The sequence below is a fragment of the Triturus cristatus genome, chromosome 7 (genome assembly GCF_964204655.1).
Source record: "Triturus cristatus chromosome 7, aTriCri1.1, whole genome shotgun sequence".
NCBI lineage: Eukaryota > Metazoa > Chordata > Amphibia > Caudata > Salamandridae > Triturus > Triturus cristatus.
Genome location: NC_140590.1, coordinates 493,337,836 through 493,360,845, shown reverse-complemented (window position 1 = coordinate 493,360,845; position 23,010 = coordinate 493,337,836). Strand labels below are relative to the sequence as shown.

Genomic DNA, 23,010 nt, shown 5'->3' with positions numbered 1-23,010 from the left:
CTCTAGTGACTCTATGAACCTCCCCATGTTAGACAACAAGTCACGATACAGCTGCATGCCCATTGTGCTGTCACCAAGGCATATTTGTTCACGTGACTGTGAATGTGTTTTAAATCACGCAGAGTTCGAATAATTGACTGCCCATTCACACCCAACATTGTGCTCCATAACTTCACAGTACAATGCCCCCCAGCAGGAACACGGGAAGCCCCCAACCACTGCCCTCTCACTCGGGATTTAAGTCAGAATCAAACAGCACCTTGAAGGTGAGGCCATGAGCAGACCTATGGAGTTATAACATCCAGAGATACATTTCATCAGCTCCAACTCAGCGGGCTACTTCACGTGACATGTCTGTCATAAAGAATAGTGACATAGATACAGAGTAGACCTGGCATCCATGAGCATGTTGCTGAACCAGGGATAATAGGAATACATGCACAAAACACACCCTGAGATGGGGCACAAACCCCCAATGTCTAGATGTGCTTCTTAAAGAAGGAAAGGTTCACCTTCTCCCCCACCCCAGGACTGCATCAACCTCCCAGTGTGTTCTTCCTATCACCCGCCCCCGAAGGACCTCTGCATAACCCGAAGACATTGCTCCCTGTATAGCGCCTCCTCATCCCTCCCCAGACAGTGCTTCACCCCAAGTCACCCGGGGCCTAAACGCTGCACTCCCCAGCTGTGGGTATAGCGCCCACCAGTGCCTGGCACTGCAAACCCCCATACTCCTCCACTTCCAGATGTGGCAGGAATGCCGAGGGATTCCTCGGAAGCCCACCCCACCCCTTCCACCTGAGGCCGAAGAGAAATGAGGATAGCGGGACGGGAGAAACCCAGATGTAATTAGCCTCCAGGTGCTGTACACCTTGTCTGTGACCATGGCACCTCCCTTCAACATGTAATGAGACTCGACGCTGCCTCTCGCCAAAGAACAAAGGGCAACCCCTAATAGCGTAATATGGGTAGAGATAAAGGGGAACAATGGAACCAAGCAACAACAGAGTAAACTCTACCCTTGCAATTTAGTGATGTACAGTGTATCATACATAAGGTAAACAGAGAATGACACCCAAGTCAGATTGAAGTATTATGGCATACAAACACTTGAGAACACCCAACTAAATAATACAACTCTTTTATTTATTTCATTTGTTAGTGTCACTTTTTATAGTACATAAATAGAATTTGTTGATTTTTTATACAAAAATGGTCACAATGAACAAAACAAGGTGCATTGTAACAAAATATAAATGAATAAAGGTGTTGAACACACACAGTTAATATCAAAATTTTATACAAAAAGGAATATACCACAGGGAGTAATACAAACAACAGGTTCCCAGACGGGGGAGAAAGGTAAAGGAATATTTTTTGATCAGAACTGCATACACTCAAATTCAAACAGCTCACATTCATACAAAATTACAAAATTCATCCAACAACAGACCAAAAGACTCTTGTGGGCCCAACTCAAGGCAGTAACATCAGAGATCCCACGATATTCCGATGGTTTTTCTGGATAAATGTCGAAACACTTATCTAGGGTACATAATCAATGGGGATGGAGAGGGCCCAGCTAAACAACGCCGACGCGCGTTTCGGTGAGAGAACTCCAGTTCTGGAGTACCACCTTCTTCAGGGCGTAAGAAAAACAAAACCCCCACAGAGTGGGACCTGTTGAAAAATAAGAATAAACATAGACATAGACATATAATGAAACTGAACAAAAAGATGAATCAGGGATATATACAAAGACACAAAAATGTATGCCATATAGCGACCAAAGAGTAATAAACTCCAACATGGGTGTCAGACCCTTGAGGATAAATGCATAAACTAATTTATTTAATACTATTTAAATTAGAAAATGATAAACAGGCACCAGAGCGGTAGTTGAAAGAGTGGAGAACAGTTAAAGAAATGGATGGAAGAAAAAAAGAAAGAAAAGATAAAGGAAGAAAAAAACACTAAAAAAAGACGAATCCAGAGGCATCTATCTAAGTTTTATATGAACAAACTATATAGACTGATGAATAGACATAAATTGGCGCAGGGATATAAATACACATAGGAGCTTACCTGCGTAGGAGTAGGAAAAGGAGCTAAATGTTCTAGGAGTGGCTCAATCAGGCAGATATGGGCATAAAGTGGATTAAACGCTGTCCCCACTTGTCCTATTACTTTGTCCTATTTTCGGTTTGGTAAACAGTGAACAAGTCCAAAAGGAGGTCCTACTGGGATCTAAGATAAGGAAAAAGAACCCAGAAAAACAAGGATGTGAATATGAATGCAGACCCGCTGCAGGTCCTTAATTGGCTGTCGATGAAATAGAGTTAATTCTACATCAAGGCAAGTCTACAAAGAATGAAAAGGGAACAAAGCAATTCACTGGAGAGTGATTTGTGCGATTCGTAGTTGGACACAGGACTGATACATACAAGGAGTTTCTAACTTAAAACCAAAAAAGGTAAACCTGATGGACAAAAGAGCAGCTCACCTGAACCCAGATGGCTGTTCCGCGAGCCCGCTTAAAGGTGCAAACAATAACAAGGTTCAAACGGCATTTTCAAGGTAGCAGGGTCATAAAGGTCCACGGGCCCGTTTCGAAAGGCAAACAGTCGCGGGATACAAGTGGCGTTTTCAAAATACCAAGACCATAAATATCTTTTAACTGAAAAATTCAAACAGAGGAAAAACAGAAAACAGAAATAAGTCAAAGCCAAAAAGGATCCCAGACTAATGCACAAAAGGAGCAGTCGAGCTATAAGAGTAGAACTAACCCAGAGGGCCACACTCGAAGAAAAACCCCTGTCAGTATATTCACACAGAAAATACCTTGATAGTAAAGTTCAGAGTCGGAGCTCGATCAGCCGTAAACCAAATGATGCGACCCCCAAAAGGATGGTTGCGAGGGAGAGTCCATCGCCGAAGTCGCATTTGAATTCTCCAGGTGAGCCCCTCCCACACCGTTAGCGAATCAAGGAAGAAGGCGTTACAGGTAGCACGAATCACGCAAGAAAGGTAACGAGGGAGACTATCACAGAAGCCGAATACGAGTTCTCCCGATAAGCCCCTCCCACATCGTTAGCTAATCAAGGTGGAGGGCGTAACAGATAGGACCCGTGAGCAAAGAGAAAATATACCAAAGCAAATAAGCAGACTGATAACGAAGAAGAAAAAGGAGAAATCAATAAGTATAGACAGGCCTACATGGTTTAACTCTATCGTCATGTATCAAAGGATCCAAAGAACAAAATTAAAAAATATAAAAAAATATATAACTAATCTGCAAAAAAAACGGAAAAATCTAAGGGAAAAACAATAACAAGGGACCAGAATCGCGGACCAAAAAATAGAGGGGTTAGAAACATAAATAAAGAAGTACTGGATAAAAAAGACGACGTCAAAGTAAAACAAATAATCGAGGTCAAGGAAATCAAAGGAGAAGGTATGAAAAGGGAATATAATAAGAGAAAAAGCAGATAAATAATAAATATAAAATTATAAACTAAGAAAGTCATATATAAAATATGAAATCAGAAATCACAAAAATTCTTATAGAATAGCATTTTCCCATGGAAGGGATTCGTTGAGGCCTCTGTTCTTAGAATCAAGGACAAAAATCCAGAAAACTTTGCGTTTTCTACGCAGGTTGTCCGAGTTGGTGCCTTTTTGGACATGCATTTTTTCCAAAATAGTCCATCTTAGATCTTCCTCCTTATGATCCTTCTCTGCCCAATGGCCCACCAGAGGAGCCGCATGCTTGAGCCGTCTGATATTAGATTTGTGCTCACCAATGCGAATTCTAACCTCTCTCTCGAGGTTTCGCCGACATAGGTGAGCGGGCAGGGACATTGGATCGCATAGATACAATTAGATGTCCTGCAGTTGGTCATCTCTTTAAGGACCGCAGTGAAGCCATTCACGCAGAATGAAATACCAATTATGGCATTGGCACAGGCATGGCATGTGCCACATTTATGGTTGCCCCTCACCGGTGATGTTCCTTCAATCGACTTTTGCAGCCATGTTTTCTGGTCAGAGATCTTCGCTTTAACCAGTAAATTTCTGAGGTTCTTGTTTCTGCGGAAGGCAAAAACTGGTTTGGGCAGGGCCAATGATTGTTCGCCCAGATTCAAAAGGTGCCACTCAGAGTTTACAATCTGTCTGATCTTATTATTGAAGGGAGAATGTCTGGTGACACAGACAAGTTTATCCTCCGATTTCTGACATTTGCTCTGAAACATGGAGTCTCGATTGTAGAAACGTGCTCTTTTCATCGAGTTTCTGACCAGCCTGGTAGGATACCCTCTGTCAATGAATTTCTGTTTCATGATCTCTGCATTGTGGAGGTAATCCTTGATGGAGGTACAGTTTCTGCGTGACTTCTGGGATGGAAACTTTCGAAGTGAAGAAGGGTATTTCTGGCAGTCGGTTTAGTGTAGAGGGACACCGAAAGCTTGAATTCATGGTGACCCACCCAGACATCAAGGAATTCAAGCTTTGAAGTGCTAAAATGGGCAGTGAACCTGATGTTACAGTCGGCCGCATTTAGCCATTCAATGTACTCCCTTAAGGAGTCCTGGTCTCCCGTCCAAATGAAAAAAACATCGTCAATGTATCGCGACCAATGTCGTACATTCTCAAAAAATGGTGCAACCTCATTGAAGATGTTAGATTTCTCATAGTCGCCCATGTATAGGCAAGCAATGCTCGGTGCGCAGGCTGCCCCCATGCTAACACCTTGCACTTGCTGATATATCTGCCCGTCAAATTCAAAGAAGTTCTCTTCCAAGACAATTTCTAAGCTTTTGATCATAAAAGTCTTATTGGATAGAGATAAATCAGAGTGGATGATGTTGCTAACTGCTCTACATGCCTCCGTCTGGGGAATATTAGAGTACAAGGATTCAACATCAAGAGTTACTAGAATCTCCCGTTCGTGGTTGTAATCAAGACCCTCAATTTTTGAAATGAAATGTCCTGTGTCTTTCACGTAAGATGACAGGTTGCCCACAAGGGGCTGAAGGAACTTATCAAGATATTTAGATAAAGGCTCCGTGGCAGAACCGATCGTAGAGACGATCGGTCTTAGGGGTGGGTCAAATTGATCTTTATGAGTCTTGGGTAGACCGTAGATGATAGGAATACGGGTATGGGTAGGTGTTAAAAAGAGGGCTTCAGACGTACAGATGTCGCCCCTCTCTACTCCTCGTTCTACCTCCTGCAGGATACGTCTTTTGATCCTAGGTTCAGGATTAAGCATAGTTTTACGGTAATGCCTAGAGGAGCCCAGTAACTCGAGCATCTTTTCCTTGTATCTTTCCGTGTCAAAAAGGACAATACCACCGCCCTTGTCACAAGGTTTGATGGTAAGACTGTTGTCATTTTTAAGGGACATAAGAGCAGAGTTTTCCTCCCTGGAGGTGTTAAAGGGAGGGGCAGGAACAAACTTAATGGATTTCTCAATTTTTCTGATGACAGCTTTCTCAAAGAGGTGAACTTCCGTGCCTAACATATCCAAACCTGGGGTGAAGCTCGAAGGGGGTTTTAATCCCGATCGATTTTCATCGTGATTGTTTGAAAATTTATCCAGGTAGAACTTTTTTAGTCTGATTTTACGGAAAAAGGCATGAATTCAAGCTTTCGTTTACGCAGAAACTGTACCTCCATCAAGGATTACCTCCACAATGCAGAGATCATGAAACAGAAATTCATTGACAGAGGGTATCCTACCAGGCTGGTCAGAAACGCGATGAAAAGAGCACGTTTCTACAATCGAGACTCCATGTTTCAGAGCAAATGTCAGAAATCGGAGGATAAACTTGTCTGTGTCACCAGACATTCTCCCTTCAATAATAAGATCAGACCGATTGTAAACTCTGAGTGGCACCTTTTGAATCTGGGCGAACAATCATTGGCCCTGCCCAAACCAGTTTTTGCCTTCCGCAGAAACAAGAACCTCAGAAATTTACTGGTTAAAGCGAAGATCTCTGACCAGAAAACATGGCTGCAAAAGTCGATTGAAGGAACATCACCGGTGAGGGGCAACCATAAATGTGGCACATGCCATGCCTGTGCCAATGCCATAATTGGTATTTCATTCTGCGTGAATGGCTTCACTGCGGTCCTTAAAGAGATGACCAACTGCAGGACATCTAATTGTATCTATGCGATCCAATGTCCCTGCCCGCTCACCTATGTCGGCGAAACCTCGAGAGAGAGGTTAGAATTCGCATTGGTGAGCACAAATCTAATATCAGACGGCTCAAGCATGCGGCTCCTCTGGTGGGCCATTGGGCAGAGAAGGATCATAAGGAGGAAGATCTAAGATGGACTATTTTGGAAAAAATGCATGTCCAAAAAGGCACCAACTCGGACAACCTGCGTAGAAAACGCAAAGTTTTCTGGATTTTTGTCCTTGATTCTAAGAACAGAGGCCTCAACGAATCCCTTCCATGGGAAAATGCTATTCTATAAGAATTTTCGTGATTTCTGATTTCATATTTTATATATGACTTTCTTAGTTTATAATTTTATATTTATTATTTATCTGCTTTTTCTCTTATTATGTTCCCTTTTCATACCTTCTCCTTTGATTTCCTTGACCTCGATTATTTGTTTTACTTTGACGTCGTCTTTTTTATCCAGTACTTCTTTATTTATGTTTCTAACCCCTCTATTTTTTGGTCCGCGATTCTGGTCCCTTGTTATTGTTTTTCCCTTAGATTTTTCCGTTTTATTTGCAGATTAGTTATATATTTTTTTATATTTTTTTAATTTTGTTCTTTGGATCCTTTGATACACGACGATCGAGTTAAACCATGTAGGCCTGTCTATACTTATTGATTTCTCCTTTTTCTTCTTCGTTATCAGTCTCCTTATTTGCTTTGGTATATTTTCTCTTTGCTCACGGGTCCTATCTGTTACGCCCTCCACCTTGATTAGCTAACGATGTGGGAGGGGCTTATCGGGAGAACTCGTATTCGGCTTCTGTGATAGAGTCTCCCTCGTTACCTTTCTTGCGTGATTCGTGCTACCTGTAACGCCTTCTTCCTTGATTCGCTAACGGTGTGGGAGGGGCTCACCTGGAGAATTCAAATGCGACTTCGGCGATGGACTCTCCCTCGCAACCATCCTTTTGGGGGGTCGCATCATTTGGTTTACAGCTGATCGAGCTCCGACTCTGAACTTTACTATCAAGGTATTTTCTGTGTGAATATACTGACAGGGGTTTTTCTTCGAGTGTGGCCCTCTGGGTTAGTTCTACTCTTATAGCTCGACTGCTCCTTTTGTGCATTAGTCTGGGATCCTTTTTGGCTTGGACTTATTTCTGTTTTCTGTTTTTCCTCTGTTTGAATTTTTCAGCTAAAAGATATTTATGGTCTTGGTATTTTGAAAACGCCACTTGCATCCCGCGACTGTTTGCCTTTCGAAACGGGCCCGTGGACCTTTATGACCCTGCTACCTTGAAAATGCCGTTTGAACCTTGTTATTGTTTGCACCTTTAAGCGGGCTCGCGTAACAGCCATCTGGGTTCAGGTGAGCTGCTCTTTTGTCCATCAGGTTTACCTTTTTTGGTTTTAAGTTAGAAACTCCTTGTATGTATCAGTCCTGTGTCCAATTACGAATCGCACAAATCACTCTCCAGTGAATTGCTTTGTTCCCTTTTCATTCTTTGTAGAATTAACTCTATTTCATCGACAGCCAATTAAGGACCTACAGCGGGTCTGCACTCATATTCACATCCTCGTTTTTCTGGGTTCTTTTTCCTTATCTTAGATCCCAGTAGGACCTCCTTTTGGACTTGTTCACTGTTTACCAAACCGAAAATAGGACAAAGTAATAGGACAAGTGGGGACAGCGTTTAATCCACTTTATGCCCATATCTGCCTGATTGAGCCACTCCTAGAACATTTAGCTCCTTTTCCTACTCCTACGCAGGTAAGCTCCTATGTGTATTTATATCCCTGCGCCAATTTATGTCTATTCATCAGTCTATATAGTTTGTTCATATAAAACTTAGATAGATGCCTCTGGATTCGTCTTTTTTTAGTGTTTTTTTCTTCCTTTATCTTTTCTTTCTTTTTTTCTTCCATCCATTTCTTTAACTGTTCTCCACTCTTTCAACTACCGCTCTGGTGCCTGTTTATCATTTTCTAATTTAAATAGTATTAAATAAATTAGTTTATGCATTTATCCTCAAGGGTCTGACACCCATGTTGGAGTTTATTACTCTTTGGTCGCTATATGGCATACATTTTTGTGTCTTTGTATATATCCCTGATTCATCTTATTGTTCAGTTTCATTATATGTCTATGTCTATGTTTATTCTTATTTTCCAACAGGTCCCACTCTGTGGGGGTTTTGTTTTTCTTACGCCCTGAAGAAGGTGGTACTCCAGAACTGGAGTTGTCTCACCGAAACGCGCGTCGGCGTTGTTTAGCTGGGCCCTCTCCATCCCCATTGATTATGTACCCTAGATAAGTGTTTCGACATTTATCCAGAAAAACCATCGGAATATCGTGGGATCACTGATGTTACTGCCTTGAGTTGGGCCCACAAGAGTCTTTTGGTCTGTTGTTGGATGAATTTTGTAATTTTGTATGAATGTGAGCTGTTTGAATTTGAGTGTATGCAGTTCTGATCAAAAAATATTCCTTTACCTTTCTCCCCTGTCTGGGAACCTGTTGTTTGTATTCCTCCCTGTGGTATATTCCTTTTTGTATAAAATTTTGATATTAACTGTGTGTTCAACACCTTTATTCATTTATATTTTGTTACAATGCACCTTGTGTTTTGTTCATTGTGACCATTTTTGTATAAAAAAATCAACAAATTCTATTTATGTACTATAAAAAGTGACACTAACAAATGAAATAAATAAAAGAGTTGTATTATTTAGTTGGGTGTTCTCAAGTGTTTGTATGCCATAATACTTCAATCTGACTTGGGTGTCATTCTCTGTTTACCTTATGTATGATACACTGTACATCACTAAATTGCAAGGGTAGAGTTTACTCGGTTGTTGCTTGGTTCGACGCTGCCTCTCCCCAGTGTCCCCTACCCCTCCCCCCGGCGCGCCTTCGTCCCCCTCCAACCCCAATCAGTGTGCGTCAGTCTGTCCCAGGACCACCCGCTGCACCACACCCGGACAAAGTCCGCCTCCCCTGACATCTAACAACCTGCCCAGGACCACCGGCTGCCCGTCCACACCGAAAACCGCACCCCATCCCACCGGCCCAAAGTCGACAGTCCCGCCCACAAGGCCCGTCGCCCCCCTGGGGTCCCGATCCCGCCTATTATTGCCTGCTTAACATTCAGATCCTCCTTTCGCAACCTCCACAGTGAGCCTGCAACCCTCTGAGAAACAGTACCCCCTCCCAACCGCTACTCCTGCAACCAACCCCCCCAGGCGCCATGCGACTTTCACACATCACCCACCCATCCAAACCAGCGCCGACACTCCGGCCGTCCCACATCAAATCCTCCGTACTGCCTCTTATCCTCCACAGCTAGCCACATGCCAGCAGGCCGAGCCCAGCCCGGCAAACACATCCATCCTCTCTGAATGGTGCTCAAACCGCCGCCAAGCCTCCTCCCAGCCTTTGCGCATACCCGACCAGCCGGGGAACGCCCACCTCCCCTTCACGCCCCATCCCGCACCCTCCCACGCAGCACTCCGACCCCCAAAACCCACAACGCCCCCCCTCCTACCCTCAGCCGATCGCCCCCGCTTCCTTCACCCAACCATCCCACTCCGCCCACACCCCAGAACAACACCTTTGCCACTCCGTCCGATGGCACCCTGACCCCTTCGGGTAAAGTCCGCGTTAAATAAAAACGCATAAAATAAACTCCTGTGTCGCCCTCCCTTCCCCCTCAAACTCCACCCGCTCCCACGGTTACCCCCCCCTCCCGAATTTTACTCCGTCCTTTAATTTCTTGCACCCATCACGAAAGTCTAGGCGACCACAACGCCAGTCACCGCGGGCATTCCAACACCGCATCAACCCTAGATCGGCAACCAAGCAGCCCACGCCGACCTCCACAGACCCCAGCCACCTGGTGGCTCCATCACCAACACACCCATCCCCACAAATGTGCCATGAGGAGGAAATCCACCCTCGGGCGGGGACCTCGCCAGACGAGCCACAACCGGTGAAAGGTGAGCTAGGCGAATACACCAATACTCAGAAACATCCTGCAACTATTTTTACTTAGCACTTTATTAATGCCCCATAACGTTCTTTTACCATTTCAGTTGGTAATATTAACCCCGCCAGCTGCCCCACATATCCCTCCCACCCTCTCCCCTGGGCAACGGCACCTCATCCCTCCCAAGGCTTACTGCTCCCCGCCCCCCCTCACCTCACTCTGTAGCAGCAGCACGTGTGGTAAACTTTACGATTCACAACCTGGAATGTAGAATGCACAGCATGGCTCGAGCGCATATAAGACACAAGCGCTCGCCATGACGTTTTCGTTTGGCTTTTTCTGCCGTGGCCTCGCCTGCCAAAAGGTTTCTTGTCTTTATGGGGCCATGTGTTTGGCCCCATAAAGATAAGAAACCTTTTGCAACCAACGCAAAGCAGGCGAGGCCGTCCAAATGGGACGGCTCGAAAAGCCAAGCGAAAACGTCACCGGCACCTCTTTCCCAATGGCTGGCCGCCGTTTACCATAGACGTTGACGCCGGCCAATGGGAAAGAGGGGCGGGGCTTAAGGCCCCTTACTGAAAATACCCTGTTAACACTAAATCTCGCCAGCGAGACTGCGCATGCGCGCAGCCTTACGCTAGCGAGACCTAAAAAGGAGGTCCTGAATAAAGCCGACCGACCCACATGGGCGATTCGAACGGCTGAAACAGGTCTACCTCAGATATATAAGGTCACAACTCCCCTATGACATCGCACTCTAATCTAGTCCGCCATTGCAGGTCTCAACTAGCTACATACTAGGACATGTTAAGCAAACACACAAAAAGAAATGAAACGGCAAGCATTAAACACATATCAGAAAACTGCAGTGCCCCATAATCCTATCTGGTTGTGATTATGGGTACCATAACAGGACGTATAAACTGGCTCTGAAACACAAAGCAATGTGCCGTACGTGTTCCAATCTGCTGGTCAAATGTTTAAGGAGCATGAAAAAGAGAGATCACTCGAGTGCCCTCTCCGAAGTTAAGCATTCACATGGACAATAGTACCCATGGAAGACAATTATCTATTGACTACTGCTGAATCCTCCATTATGTGCAGTAGCCAGGAGCAAGTCATTCTCTCCACTGTAAACATCTCAGTGGATTAGTATCGACTCATTGTTCTTAGCCTGCATCGATCTTATTATCCAGTGGACAGCTCAGAGGTAAGCAAAACAGGCCATTTTACACACCACTGTACCCAATGTGTGCATTTGTGCACACCCACACAAAGACATTGTACAGCCCTCAAAATGCAAGATATTCTACTAAGAACCAACTGACTCTCCCATTTCATCCTATCGAAGATCCAAGGAAAACTGCTCTATGCTAGCACTTTGATTAAAAGCTGGATTTTCCAAACTCCTAAATGTCTTCAAACTTCTACCTTGCCTCGCATGCTAGTTTTAGTGCACACCCCCCCCCCCAATCTCCTTTCTGAGCCCTCAACTCCACCCAGACCACCTTTATCATCTTTGCTTGCTGTGAACTTTGCCCCGTCGTTCTTTTGGAAGCATCTGACCGAGCTAACTACGCATCAATACTCACAATACTAGCAATATTGGACATCACTGACACAGCACTAAGTTCATCCTATACCTCTCTGGCCATTCCCTAGCTAATTCTAGGTGTTCTTCTCCCTCCCTGCCAAACTCTTAGTACGTTTCAGTGTCCCCTCGGTTCAATACCGGAAAGCAAACACTACCTCATATACTAATAGCTTAGAGGAACTAGCATTTCCTCACTTGATGTTTTGGCCTTAAAATACCTAGCAGCTACAAAATCACTGGACTGCCCTCCCTCCACTCACGTTAGTTCCCTGCTACCACAGGACCACATACTTTACTCGGCATCCTTACCCCTCTCAATCTCCTATGAATCTTTGAGCTTTCTGCAACTCAAGAAGAAACATAGAAACCTCCATCTCCATCGATACGCTATCAGTCATAAAACATATTTCAGGTGTACTCCAATTATCTTTAATCTCCCTAGACATACCCTCCATCTCTCGCTTCCAGCTTTAATCCAGATTGATCCCAGCAAACAGCAGAGCTCTATTCAGAATACTAAAATGAATGCCCCAGACCGTACGCAGGGCTGCACAGAACACTTTCTCTCGCTTAACAAACCTCCAAAACATGTTGCCTAACCAACCACAAGCCACTAACCACTAACCACCACCTGCCTCATATCCAGACTCGGCACCTTTAGTTATTAGGCTCCAAGCACAAACGTGACTGCTCTGAAAACTCAACTCCCTCTAACAACTGCGACTAACCAACCACTTATGCATAGGCAACGGATGCATATCATTGTTTAATTACATCAAACCAGCACTTCATTTATTGTCTGTAACCGCGCCCCTTTAAATGCCCCCAGCGATGTGGATACTGGCTCAATGTACCTGCTTTGTAATTTTGTACCACAACTCTAATATCTTTATCTGCAATAAACATACAGTCCAAAAGTATTTACAAGCACCAGCAAATGGCAGTGGCAAGCACGGGTCCCCTTTCCCGAAGCATCCAGCAGTCTAAGAGCCACGCACCCCAAAGAACCCTACGATCAGCCCAGCTCTTCTACGCAGTGGTCCCCCGCACCAGAAAGACCAGATTGGGAGGCCACTCCTTCCTCACGGCCAGAGCCTGAAACGCCCTACCACTTCACCTCAGACAGACAACATCACTCCCCATCCATCTTCAAGAGAAACCTTGGCTCTTCGACAGACCCCCTCCTTAATGGACAAGAACTTGCACCTCCCCTCCCCAGCGCCTTGAGACCCTTACGGGTGAGTGGCCGCGCTTTAACAAACACGATTGATTGATAAGAGCCAATTCAGATACCAGGTCAAAATGACGAGATTTGCTACACACTGCTCTTGGTGTCAACCTGTCAGCACAGCTTCATGTGAAAATCTCAGCCTCTAGTCAGGAAACCCATGGTCTCAAATGAATTACCGACAAAACCAGAACCATGAATTTCTTTTGGTTTGCTAGGGATGGGGGAGTAGACCAGCACGTTTATCAGAAAAACAAAAGAAGCAATGGAAACAAAGATAATCAAAATAATACAAAATAATGGTTTCTTGGTAAAATGGTTGAAGATTTGGATGTATTCATTTATAGAAAATATATCCTCAGAGTCTGAGACAACTGAATTTGATTGCGCCCCTGTGGCACACCTACCTCCCATTCCTCCAGGTTCTGGATGGCAACGAAGAGACACCCCGATAGATAGAAGAGCTTCCAGGCCCAGCTGTCTGTAAAATGAAGATGAAATGGGCATGTTGAACCTCTGGCACCATGTTACAAACATAACCTCAATGGGTGGGTGTCAACACTGTGCAGATAAAGACAGCAACTGGTGGGCAGCTGATTCTCAACCGATTTCATTGGGATCAGAAACGAGTAAGTGTTAATGTATAAGGACATATATCTACGGACACTAAGGAGGTTAAGCTGCAGCACTGTTCAATGGACTAGGATGCATGTCTTTCCACTCTAGAGAAGACAGAGCACAAAGATAATTGGACGATAAAAACTAGGCAGCTAAACAATGCAGAATGTGCTATCCTGTATGTCCCCATTCATGCGTCAGGCAGCTGAGGATGGTAGTAAAGAAACCTAGAACTGTCTCTGTACAATTCCGGAGCCACCTGTGCAACATGCATTACTACACAGAGGAACACATGTTTAAATTAGCATACGATTTAGAGGTTTGTAGCTATGTTCGGTATTCCGGGAGAGGGTGGAGACACACTCATTAAGAAGAGATTTTGCTCCACAAAGGAGGTGCCTTAACGGTAAAAAAGTAGCAAAGAGACATTCTACCTACGATTTTCCCACTTAATAAAGCTCTACAAATCTAGGTCTACAATTACATCTAGAACTATCTAAAACAGGCCATCAAAAAGGCGTGCTTGTAGTGATAAGCGTCCGTGTGCGGAGAATGATTTTGCATGACTATCAGGCTTTAATGCACGAGAGTAAACTGGCATTAGTGATGGGCACTCATGGGGCAAGACTGGACCCATCCTGCCAAGTAGGATCACTGGAAAGCTTGTTTAGAAGCTGGTCAAGACCAAGCTAGTCAACTGGGTTTATTGGTAAAAGGAATAATAGCATTGCTTAATGCTCCTGCATTTGCTTCTACGGTTAAGCATAGTACATTATAGCCCCTGACTGAAGTGGCCCAAGCATTATGCAGTATAATAAAAATATATAATGCACGTTTGGTAGACAGGCTAAGCAGAGAAACAAGACTGACATGACATTGCCTGAAAAAATGGATACGGCTGTGGAAAGGGTGGAACATATACAGGGGGGAGCTATGCACTTTACCGCTTATACCACAAGACTCTGAAGGAACGATATGAAGAAGATCTTTGTAATAGAATACTGTGATTTGCATGTGAGGTATTAGGTGCATGTATGTGGCGATACGCTGATGACTGAAGTTGACAACTCAATCGATACAAGTTTTAAAAAACAAGTTGAATGTAAGATGGAATATCTGGCTGTCTATATGATCTAATTATGTGCCTCCTGGTTACTGTTATTTTAATGGAAAAAAAAAAATATATATAAAAAAAAAAAAAGACAGATATGACATAAATGTGGGGGAGAGTCTGGAATAAATGGAACGAGTACAGAGGCCTTCCGTGCACCGCCCCTAGGGCCCAATCCAGACGTGAGGGGTTGAAGGATGGAAATCCTCCTTCTGACCTTTTAAGATGCCAGTATGCCAGGTTCAGAGCCCGATACATGCCAATAGCCTCTTTCATGTGACAACCACTGTGCTTTCAGAACCCAGGCCTATCAGAAAAGATAGCTTAGCTGTAGAAAATTCAGTGTAACCCATAACGCTTAAATGCTTTTATTGGGTTAAAATAGACACTCCTTATTGTGACAGATTTATTTATTGAGGAAGATTATAAAGTAATGCATCCTTTTGCAATGGGCAGCATCTGCAAAATCCATCTGTGATTTAGTACTTGATCTTTTCAGAGTAATAGAAATACTTTCAACTGAACAGTACCAGCACATCTCAGCAACAATGTCATACTTTTAATATAGGAACTCTGAGAAATATGGCCGTCCTGCTGAAGTGTCATAGACTGATGCTGCATGATTGAGTTTGGCCCTAGGGATACAATCTTGTGGATAAGCCACCTTTCTTCGGATTAAGGCGCTGTTCTATAGGGGCATGATCCAGTAGCACACCCCTTCAGTTTGTTCTGTGCGTGTGGGAACGAAGCACTGTTTCATTCCATTGCGTACACCAAGCCCCTATTGTGGGCAAAAAGGTGTTGTACAGTTGGCTCGGTCACTACAACAATCTATCTGATTCCTCTTGAAATAGATGTTCTCATTTGGGTATGTCCTACACCTACAGCCTCGCCCGGATAGAGAGATGCTGCATTGTTGAATCTCTCCCTTTGCCAAGCCCCGGTCCTGAATGAAGAGAGGTGCTAGTTGGATCGGTCCCTACAAGCAGTTGCAGCTGCTGCACATTTCCATGCTCAACAAACAAGAACCATGACCTTTAAACAAAAAGCCAATTGCCAGTGCGTTTTTGGCGTAATGTGCCTGTACAAAGAAGAAATATATGTTTTTAGCCAATATAAAGGATAAACAAAACAGGTGGTTACCTTTTCTGTGCCTTGTCTTGGTACCCCTAAAACAGAGAACAAAGGGCTTCTATTCTCTGTCACCCACTAAGGTCATTTTCCACACTGCACAAAGGCCTAGAGTAGACTATAAAGATAGGACACACTTCCAATAAAATTGCATGCTGTGGCCAAATGCTAAGTCATTTACAGGATTTACTCAGTATATTGGTCATCATGCATTTTCCAAATGTCTCTTTTTTCCACTGCAACATAAGAAAACAAACTTAATTACCTGTAACTGCAGTTATCGAGTATTGGTATTTTTCATAGATTCACATGCTTGAATCATTCCCCATTGTTGAGATGGGAGACTCACAGTACTATAATAAAGCAGTATGTATCACTATTATAGGCTATAATGGCAATGAAAAAGTCAGGTTAATAGCCTATTTACTTCTTTTTATAAAAAAGGAACAATCTTGAACTATAACCCTCTAGAACACTCCCAACAGATACGGAGTCCCTCAGGTTTTCAAGCACAAGTGGTAATAACATCCTTAGCTATAAGGGCAGCCTCTCAGGGGAGGAGGGTGGGTTGCATATAACTTTGAAAGAACCAATACTGGATAACTGCAATTACAGGTAAGTAACTTACCTTCTGAACCAGTATTGGATCCTTCATAGATTCACATGCTTGAATCCGAATAGCAAGCAGTGTTGAGGGTAACTTAAGTATCCTTAGAGGATAGTGGGTAAAACCAATATACTGTTGTAATGGTTCAAATAGAATTAAAATATATCTATACACACACAGATATATATATCATCTAAATCCTATATATCTATATAATCCTAGATATAGAAATTGTAACTATGAATAGGATAGATACAGTCAGACAGACAGACAGACAGACAGACTTTTGTGAGTTCTCCTGCCTCTTATGGCGGGGGGCTCCCGGCGAGGTAGTGAACCTCCGACAAACTCCTCAGTTTTTTTGTGCAAAAACCAATGCCGAGACCAATTTCTTTCAGCGTGGATGTCTTATTTCATACAGCGAAAGCGCCGGACGCGTTTTGGAGCAGGCGCTCCTTGGTCACGGGTCAAACAACGTTACTTGACCCGTGACCAAGGAGCGGCTGCATGTATAAATATTGTAAGTATGATGGAACAATTATGCTTTATATAACTATATTGTAAGAATGTGAACCATGAATAGTTAGATCTATATATACCCCTCTCAGAAATAAAGGCTCATCATATCAGAACAGATACCCTAACCCACCAGTCCTACTACTGCATCCCTGTAGTGTGACGAGTCCAGGCCGTAGCACTGCGCGAATGCGTGGGTACTTTTCCACCCTGCAGTACAGCCGGGCCTATGCAAAGGAATATCTGCCAACAAGGTTGGTATAGACGTATATCGCCGCAGTAGAATGTGCTATAGTTTTCAATGTTGATGTTTGCCAGCGTTGGACTGACAAAGCTGAATTGTTGCGGAAATCCATCTTGCAATGGATGCGCGTCACTGAAATACATGGCGTAGATTACCCTTAGGAAATCAATAGTTCATCTGTTTCGCCATCCATGTTTAGTCCCATATCAACCGAATTGAATGAGGTGGATTGAAGACATTGTTTGATGTTTAAGGTTTGGAGAGAATCTTCGGCTGGTGATGTTGAAGTTGGGAAAAACAAAAAAAGGTACTAAGTATGTCAGGTTTATAAAGGTCAACTTGTGATGTGACCTTGGGATACGTTAGAACTCATTCTGGAAAACACCTCATCGTCAGAGAAAAACGTAAAAAAAAAAAAAAGGCTGCTGGGTTGTAAAAGCCTGTATTTACGGACTCGGCGAGCTGCAGCGAAAACCCCCCGATAATGTGACCTTGCTCTCGAGAGATTCCACGTACACTTTCCGAACAGGTTCAAAAGGTGATTTTAAAAGATGAGAAAGAAGCCGTTTGAGATGCTATTAAGGAAGAAGAGCTCATAGAGGACAGAAAGGTAAAAGAACTACAAAATTAGTGTTTGATTACTCTTATGAGAGAGAGAGAGAGAGAGAGAGAGAGAGAGAGAGAGATAAACGCCTGCATTCAGCAGATGCTGGAAGGGGAACGTCAGCAGACCTCTGCACTGTGTGTGACTGAGTGAGCGATGGAAGAAAATAAATATAGAATTTGCTTCTGTGAAGCTGCCAATGGGTGTAAAATACACTGTTTAATCCCTAAGTGGAATTGTTTGAGAATGTATTTGGATGTTTTGTTAGTAATTTCTGCCCGTGCCGTGGATAGGCTCTGCCTGCGGTCCCGAGGAACGCGTATTACGTTGAACTCGTAGAATTCAGTTCCACTGCACACCCGAGGCGGGAGGCTGGCGGCTGGCCTGGGTGTAGGGCCCGACCATGGTTCAGGGTTCATTGGCGTGGCCGGGCGATGCATGGGATGGGAGTCTGAGAATAGGAATAGCTCCGTTCACTTGTGGTGCTGGTCACCTGGGAGCATTGAGGATGTGGCGAAGTGGTCCGTTTTCCTTTTGGTGGGAAGTTTAGGATGAATGAGAAATTGAGAAAAAAGGTATAAGTCCCGATTATCTGCTCCAAAAAAGGGTTTGCCCTATGACCTTCGGAGCGGGTATGGATAGTCATAGAACCGGCCTTCTCGGAAGAGAACTTGTGGTGGGTTTATCCCAACAAAGTCAAAATAGAAAATGTATACTCCGGATGGATCCAGTTCTCACTTCTAGCGACTGACTTTGGAGCCGCTCAGAGCAAATGCTGAAGTATTGCTTAGTTTAGACACATGTTTGGGTTTCAGAAATATCTTGTGGGTTTTCAGCTAGGTCACAGCTGTGGAGCTTATTGGGAGAGCATACGTGATCGATACACTTGTGTGGGTCGATATAATGCATGCTGGACGTACCGTCAGCATGCACTATATTCAAAAAGTGGGATATTTCAGCAAGAAAACTTGCCAGGTAAGCAAGATTGGTTTCAACTTGAAGCCATTCATGTGTATAGTTTTAAGCATTGCAGACCATGTCTATAGAATCTGCAAGTGTGGAAGATGCACCGTCTGGTCATCCAGAGGGACATCTGCATTTATGACGAAGTTGGCAAACTGGGGAAGGACGTGAAGCCTTTTAGGAAGTGAGAGATTAGGGACCACTACTCTAGCATTACCATCCTCTTAAGGATGATACTTAGGATGTCCTTGAACGATGTGTGTGTTTGTATCTATAGCTCCTGTGGCCATGGTTCCATTCGGAGTCGCGTAAGAGGGACTGGAATGAATGCGAAGGATATAATGCCTAGGAATTACCTGTACAGAAACAGAGCTTTTTTGAGAAATTGGATGTTACATTTTGTAGGGTCCATGGGTGGGGGAGAGAAAGAGAGGGAGAGTTGTAGATTTTCCCGATGGTTAGGAACAGTGACTGGTGAAATCCGTCCATTAACACGAAGATCTTACTTGGTGAAACATGTAGGACAAGGTTTGTAACTTCAGATACTTTCAACTTAGTAAGACCTGTAGCAGCCACTCATCCCATGTTGAGAGGTACGTGATAAGTTCAATGTGTGACAGTAGTTGGCACTGGAGTGAAGGAGCTGGTGAGAATGTGGGCACAGGCGTCCCTTATGTCCAGCTATGTCGTATAGCGTGAGCCGTTGGAAGATAATGGATGTGAGATAGGAACTACACTTGAGGGCTAGGATTGGTCACCATTCTATCCCCCCCCCCCCCCCCCCCCCTCTCCGAAAAACTGAAGTAGAAACCCACTGCTCTATGGGAATCCTTATAATTGTTTCTTGTCAAGCATGTAAAGGGCTTTTTTTCCCTTAATTAAAAAAGAAGGGGAAGATGTGCCCTTGATGTATTGGTCTTTTGAGAAACTCCAGGGAATGGCGTAGGTGACCGGTGTAATACCTATGTTACTGAGTTTATCGATTGCCAAAGGAGAAGATAGTGGGAAACCTGCACACACAGAGAGTAAGTGGGGATTATAAATAGTCTCTCTCCTAATTGAAGAGAATGGTGATGCCCGTGCTCATGGAAAAGGGTAATCTCTGACGTGAAAGGTGTCAAGGGATGTGGCTGTGTCTGTTACCGTGTAAACAGAGGAAGGTTTGGTGCATGATGCCCAGGATGTTGGACTACAGTTTGAGGCGTAAAAGACTCCCTCTCTTCCGTCTCGAGATTACGGATGCTGACAGAATGCTGTAGAAGCGATGGCCGTCATACAAAGAAAGCGTTCAGAGGAGGTTTTAAAAATTCTTTAAGCCCCCCGATGGTTGACATTGAAGCATAGAGTATTAGAGCACATAGTTCGGACCACAATTGTGGATGATAATCGACCCAAACCGGAAAGAGCTTTAGCTAAAAAATAAAGTATTAGCCGATGTCACGGAAAACCTTTTGCGTAAAGTGTCTAGGTGATTATCCGAATAATCTGGAATATATATTCTGGTTTAGAGTTATTCTCTAGAAGGGCCGCTGTACTTTTATTCACAGCATTACAGTTGCCACCGTGGCTGGGTTCCACAAAATTCTTACGCCCTCTTCCCAAACATAATCGACTATGGATATAACAGTTTGACAGTCATAGGCAGTTGGAAACTTTAACAATCACCTTCATGAGGTTATTTTAGAACCTCCAGTATAGAGCCTCAGAGGCGAGTCCACTGGGTGTGGAACTGGTGGAGATTGGATAGTAGGTAGTTATCAGTCGCATTCGGGAATGGATGGATCATAGTAATATGGACCCCTTTTGTGATCGTCATGTGATGACGTGGGACCACCCCCTGTAGACTGTGTAACCCCAGATGGAGGCGTCTTGGAGATGGGGTGATGGAATACCATGTGCAGTAATATAAGTGGGTCCTGTGAAACATCTTTGATTGATAAGGAGATTTTTCAGGGGAAAGCTGAATGCAGTGCCCCATTATTAGAAATGATGCAGTCACGTTTCTGGCCTTTGAGGACACCGCAGGGGTCGGCACCTCCAAGGAGCTATGGATAGCCCCACCCTGAGAGAAGCCTCTTGGGGATTATGGTGTGCACCCTGTCAGGTAATTATTCCTAATATTTTCTGACTTAACATTATGTGCAATACCGAGATTCTATGGACTGTCCCCCAAATGGATCATCATTTGCCTAGTCCTGTATCAACGGTCTCGAGGACGACCACCGTCAAAGACTGCCAGAGATGACGTCGAGGACCACTGGCAACAACGACAATGCTGCCAGCAGTGATTACGCAGACCAATCATTAACGATGGGCCAGTCATCGACAACTTTGTGACGATGCAGCCGTCATCGACAGACGCCCAAAGAGACGTAGAGAAAGCCTTTTTGTACGGGATGCTGTTGCAGGTGTAGATAGCATAGACGATGTTGACACTGTTGACGTCATTGTAAACACCAAGATAGTCGACAGTGGAATTGTTGGGGACAAGGTGGTTGTTGTTGTGGCAGTGTAGGCTTTAGCTTTGGGCTTTGCCATCGACAAAGTTGTAGAGGAGATGAAGAGCAAGCTCCATTGTACACCGAAATATATGCAAGTTCCTGACGAGAATATTCTGTGCTTCTCCTTTTTGAACTGCCCTTTCTGGACTCAGAGTGAGTCTTTAATATGGATGTCTTGGGAACATCTTGGTTGCCTTGCTGCCTTTACGAGACCATCTGAGAGGTGGAAGAAGTCCTCCAGAGCCGCTTTAAGTCAGGACAGCAGCTTTTCCAGTAAATTGAGGACAACAGTAATAAATTCAATCTTGTTGAGAAATATCTGTAAAAAGAGATCTCCTCCCACAACAGCCATAGGGTCTAAAGGGCTCTTTTATAGGCGTTTCAGGTGTGGTAGTAATTGGAATTATAATAATAAGTATCATTTTAATTGCAGTACCCTTTTTTTAACCAAACCAGTTGGTAGATAACTGAGCAGCCCTCAGGGAGACTCCCTGCACACAACGTGCAGTAAAAAATCTGAGGGGCTCAGCCTCGGTTGAGTGTGCTCTACAGGGTGCGTTAGCTTGATTGGTTATAGTTCAAGTTTGGTCCTTTTTTTAATAAAAGGAAGTAAATAGGCTATTAAACTGACTTCTTCATTGCCATTATTGCCTAAAACAGTGATACATACTTCTTTCTTATGGGACTCCCACTTCGATGACGGGGAATGAGTCAAGCAGGTGAATCTATGAAAGATCCAATATTGGATAAGAAACAATCTTAACAAGTTACAACCCTTTGTAGCAACGACAGCAATCACTGGCAAAGCCAATATGTCTTATCCATGGGCGAGCCACTGACTTTGGCAATCGGGTGGGAGTGGCCATGGGGGGGGGGGGGTAGAAGAAGAAACAGACGAGTGGGTAGAAGAAACAGAGACAAGAGGGTGGGTGAATAAGAAGAAGAAACAGACGAGAGGGCAGGTGAGGGGGAAGATTAAACAGGGAGGGAAGGGCGGGTGGGAGGAGACAAAAAACAAGGGCTGTGGTAGGGGAGAAGACAAAAAAGAGATGGGGTTGGTGGGAGAAAGAGAAGAAACAGGGATAGGGTGCTGGTGGGAAGGGGAGAAGAAACAGGGACAGGCAAAAAAACAGAGGCGTGAGCTACTGCTGGACTACTTTAAGCACTGATGCCAGAAATAAAATAGAGGAGGTTGTTCCCGCAGAGGCAAGTCTTCAACATGTACAAAATGCTCCTTGTTGGTTCAGGGCTTGCACAGATCGGCCGGTGTCCTTGTGCACCAGACGGTGGTACACTGAGATCTGCTGGTGCCGGCATGATGCAGATGGGACTTGCACACATCCTCCTGTAGCAGCAGCATGCAAGTTTGGATGACCTGAAGTGTTCTTGCTCTCCCGTGTGCAAGTCATAAGGGGCCTTGCAGGGGGCGGAGTGCACCAGGATTGACCAAGAATTAAATTCTTTGGATGGTGAACATGGGCCTCCGCAATCCACTGAACAGAGCAGAAGTGGGTGTTTGGACAATGCAAGAGCGTGTGGACCGAGGAGCACCCAGGCACGGAATGACTCCGAGTTCTCTGCTGAAACAGCAGCCTGTCCAAGGCATATGGACAGTGCTCTGCCCAGGGATACACAGCAGGCTACCTTACCCACAACATAGCTGGGGTGGAGTCAAGACAACACAGAAAGCGGGCACGTGGCGTAAGGGTCGGAGCAGCCAACTTTTGA

The 23,010-nt window shown here is 44.4% G+C and overlaps 1 protein-coding gene across 2 annotated transcripts in view; it reads right to left on the bottom strand.

The window, feature by feature from the left end:
• Positions 1 to 23,010, bottom strand: part of CYBC1 (cytochrome b-245 chaperone 1) — a 102,550-nt gene that overhangs the window by 14,408 nt on the left and 65,132 nt on the right. For both annotated transcript variants that reach the window (XM_085616855.1, XM_085616856.1), the window contains exon 4: positions 13,395 to 13,468. In XM_085616855.1, the coding sequence (XP_085472981.1) occupies positions 13,395 to 13,468 (74 nt within the window). The remainder of the gene's footprint in view (positions 1 to 13,394; positions 13,469 to 23,010) is intronic.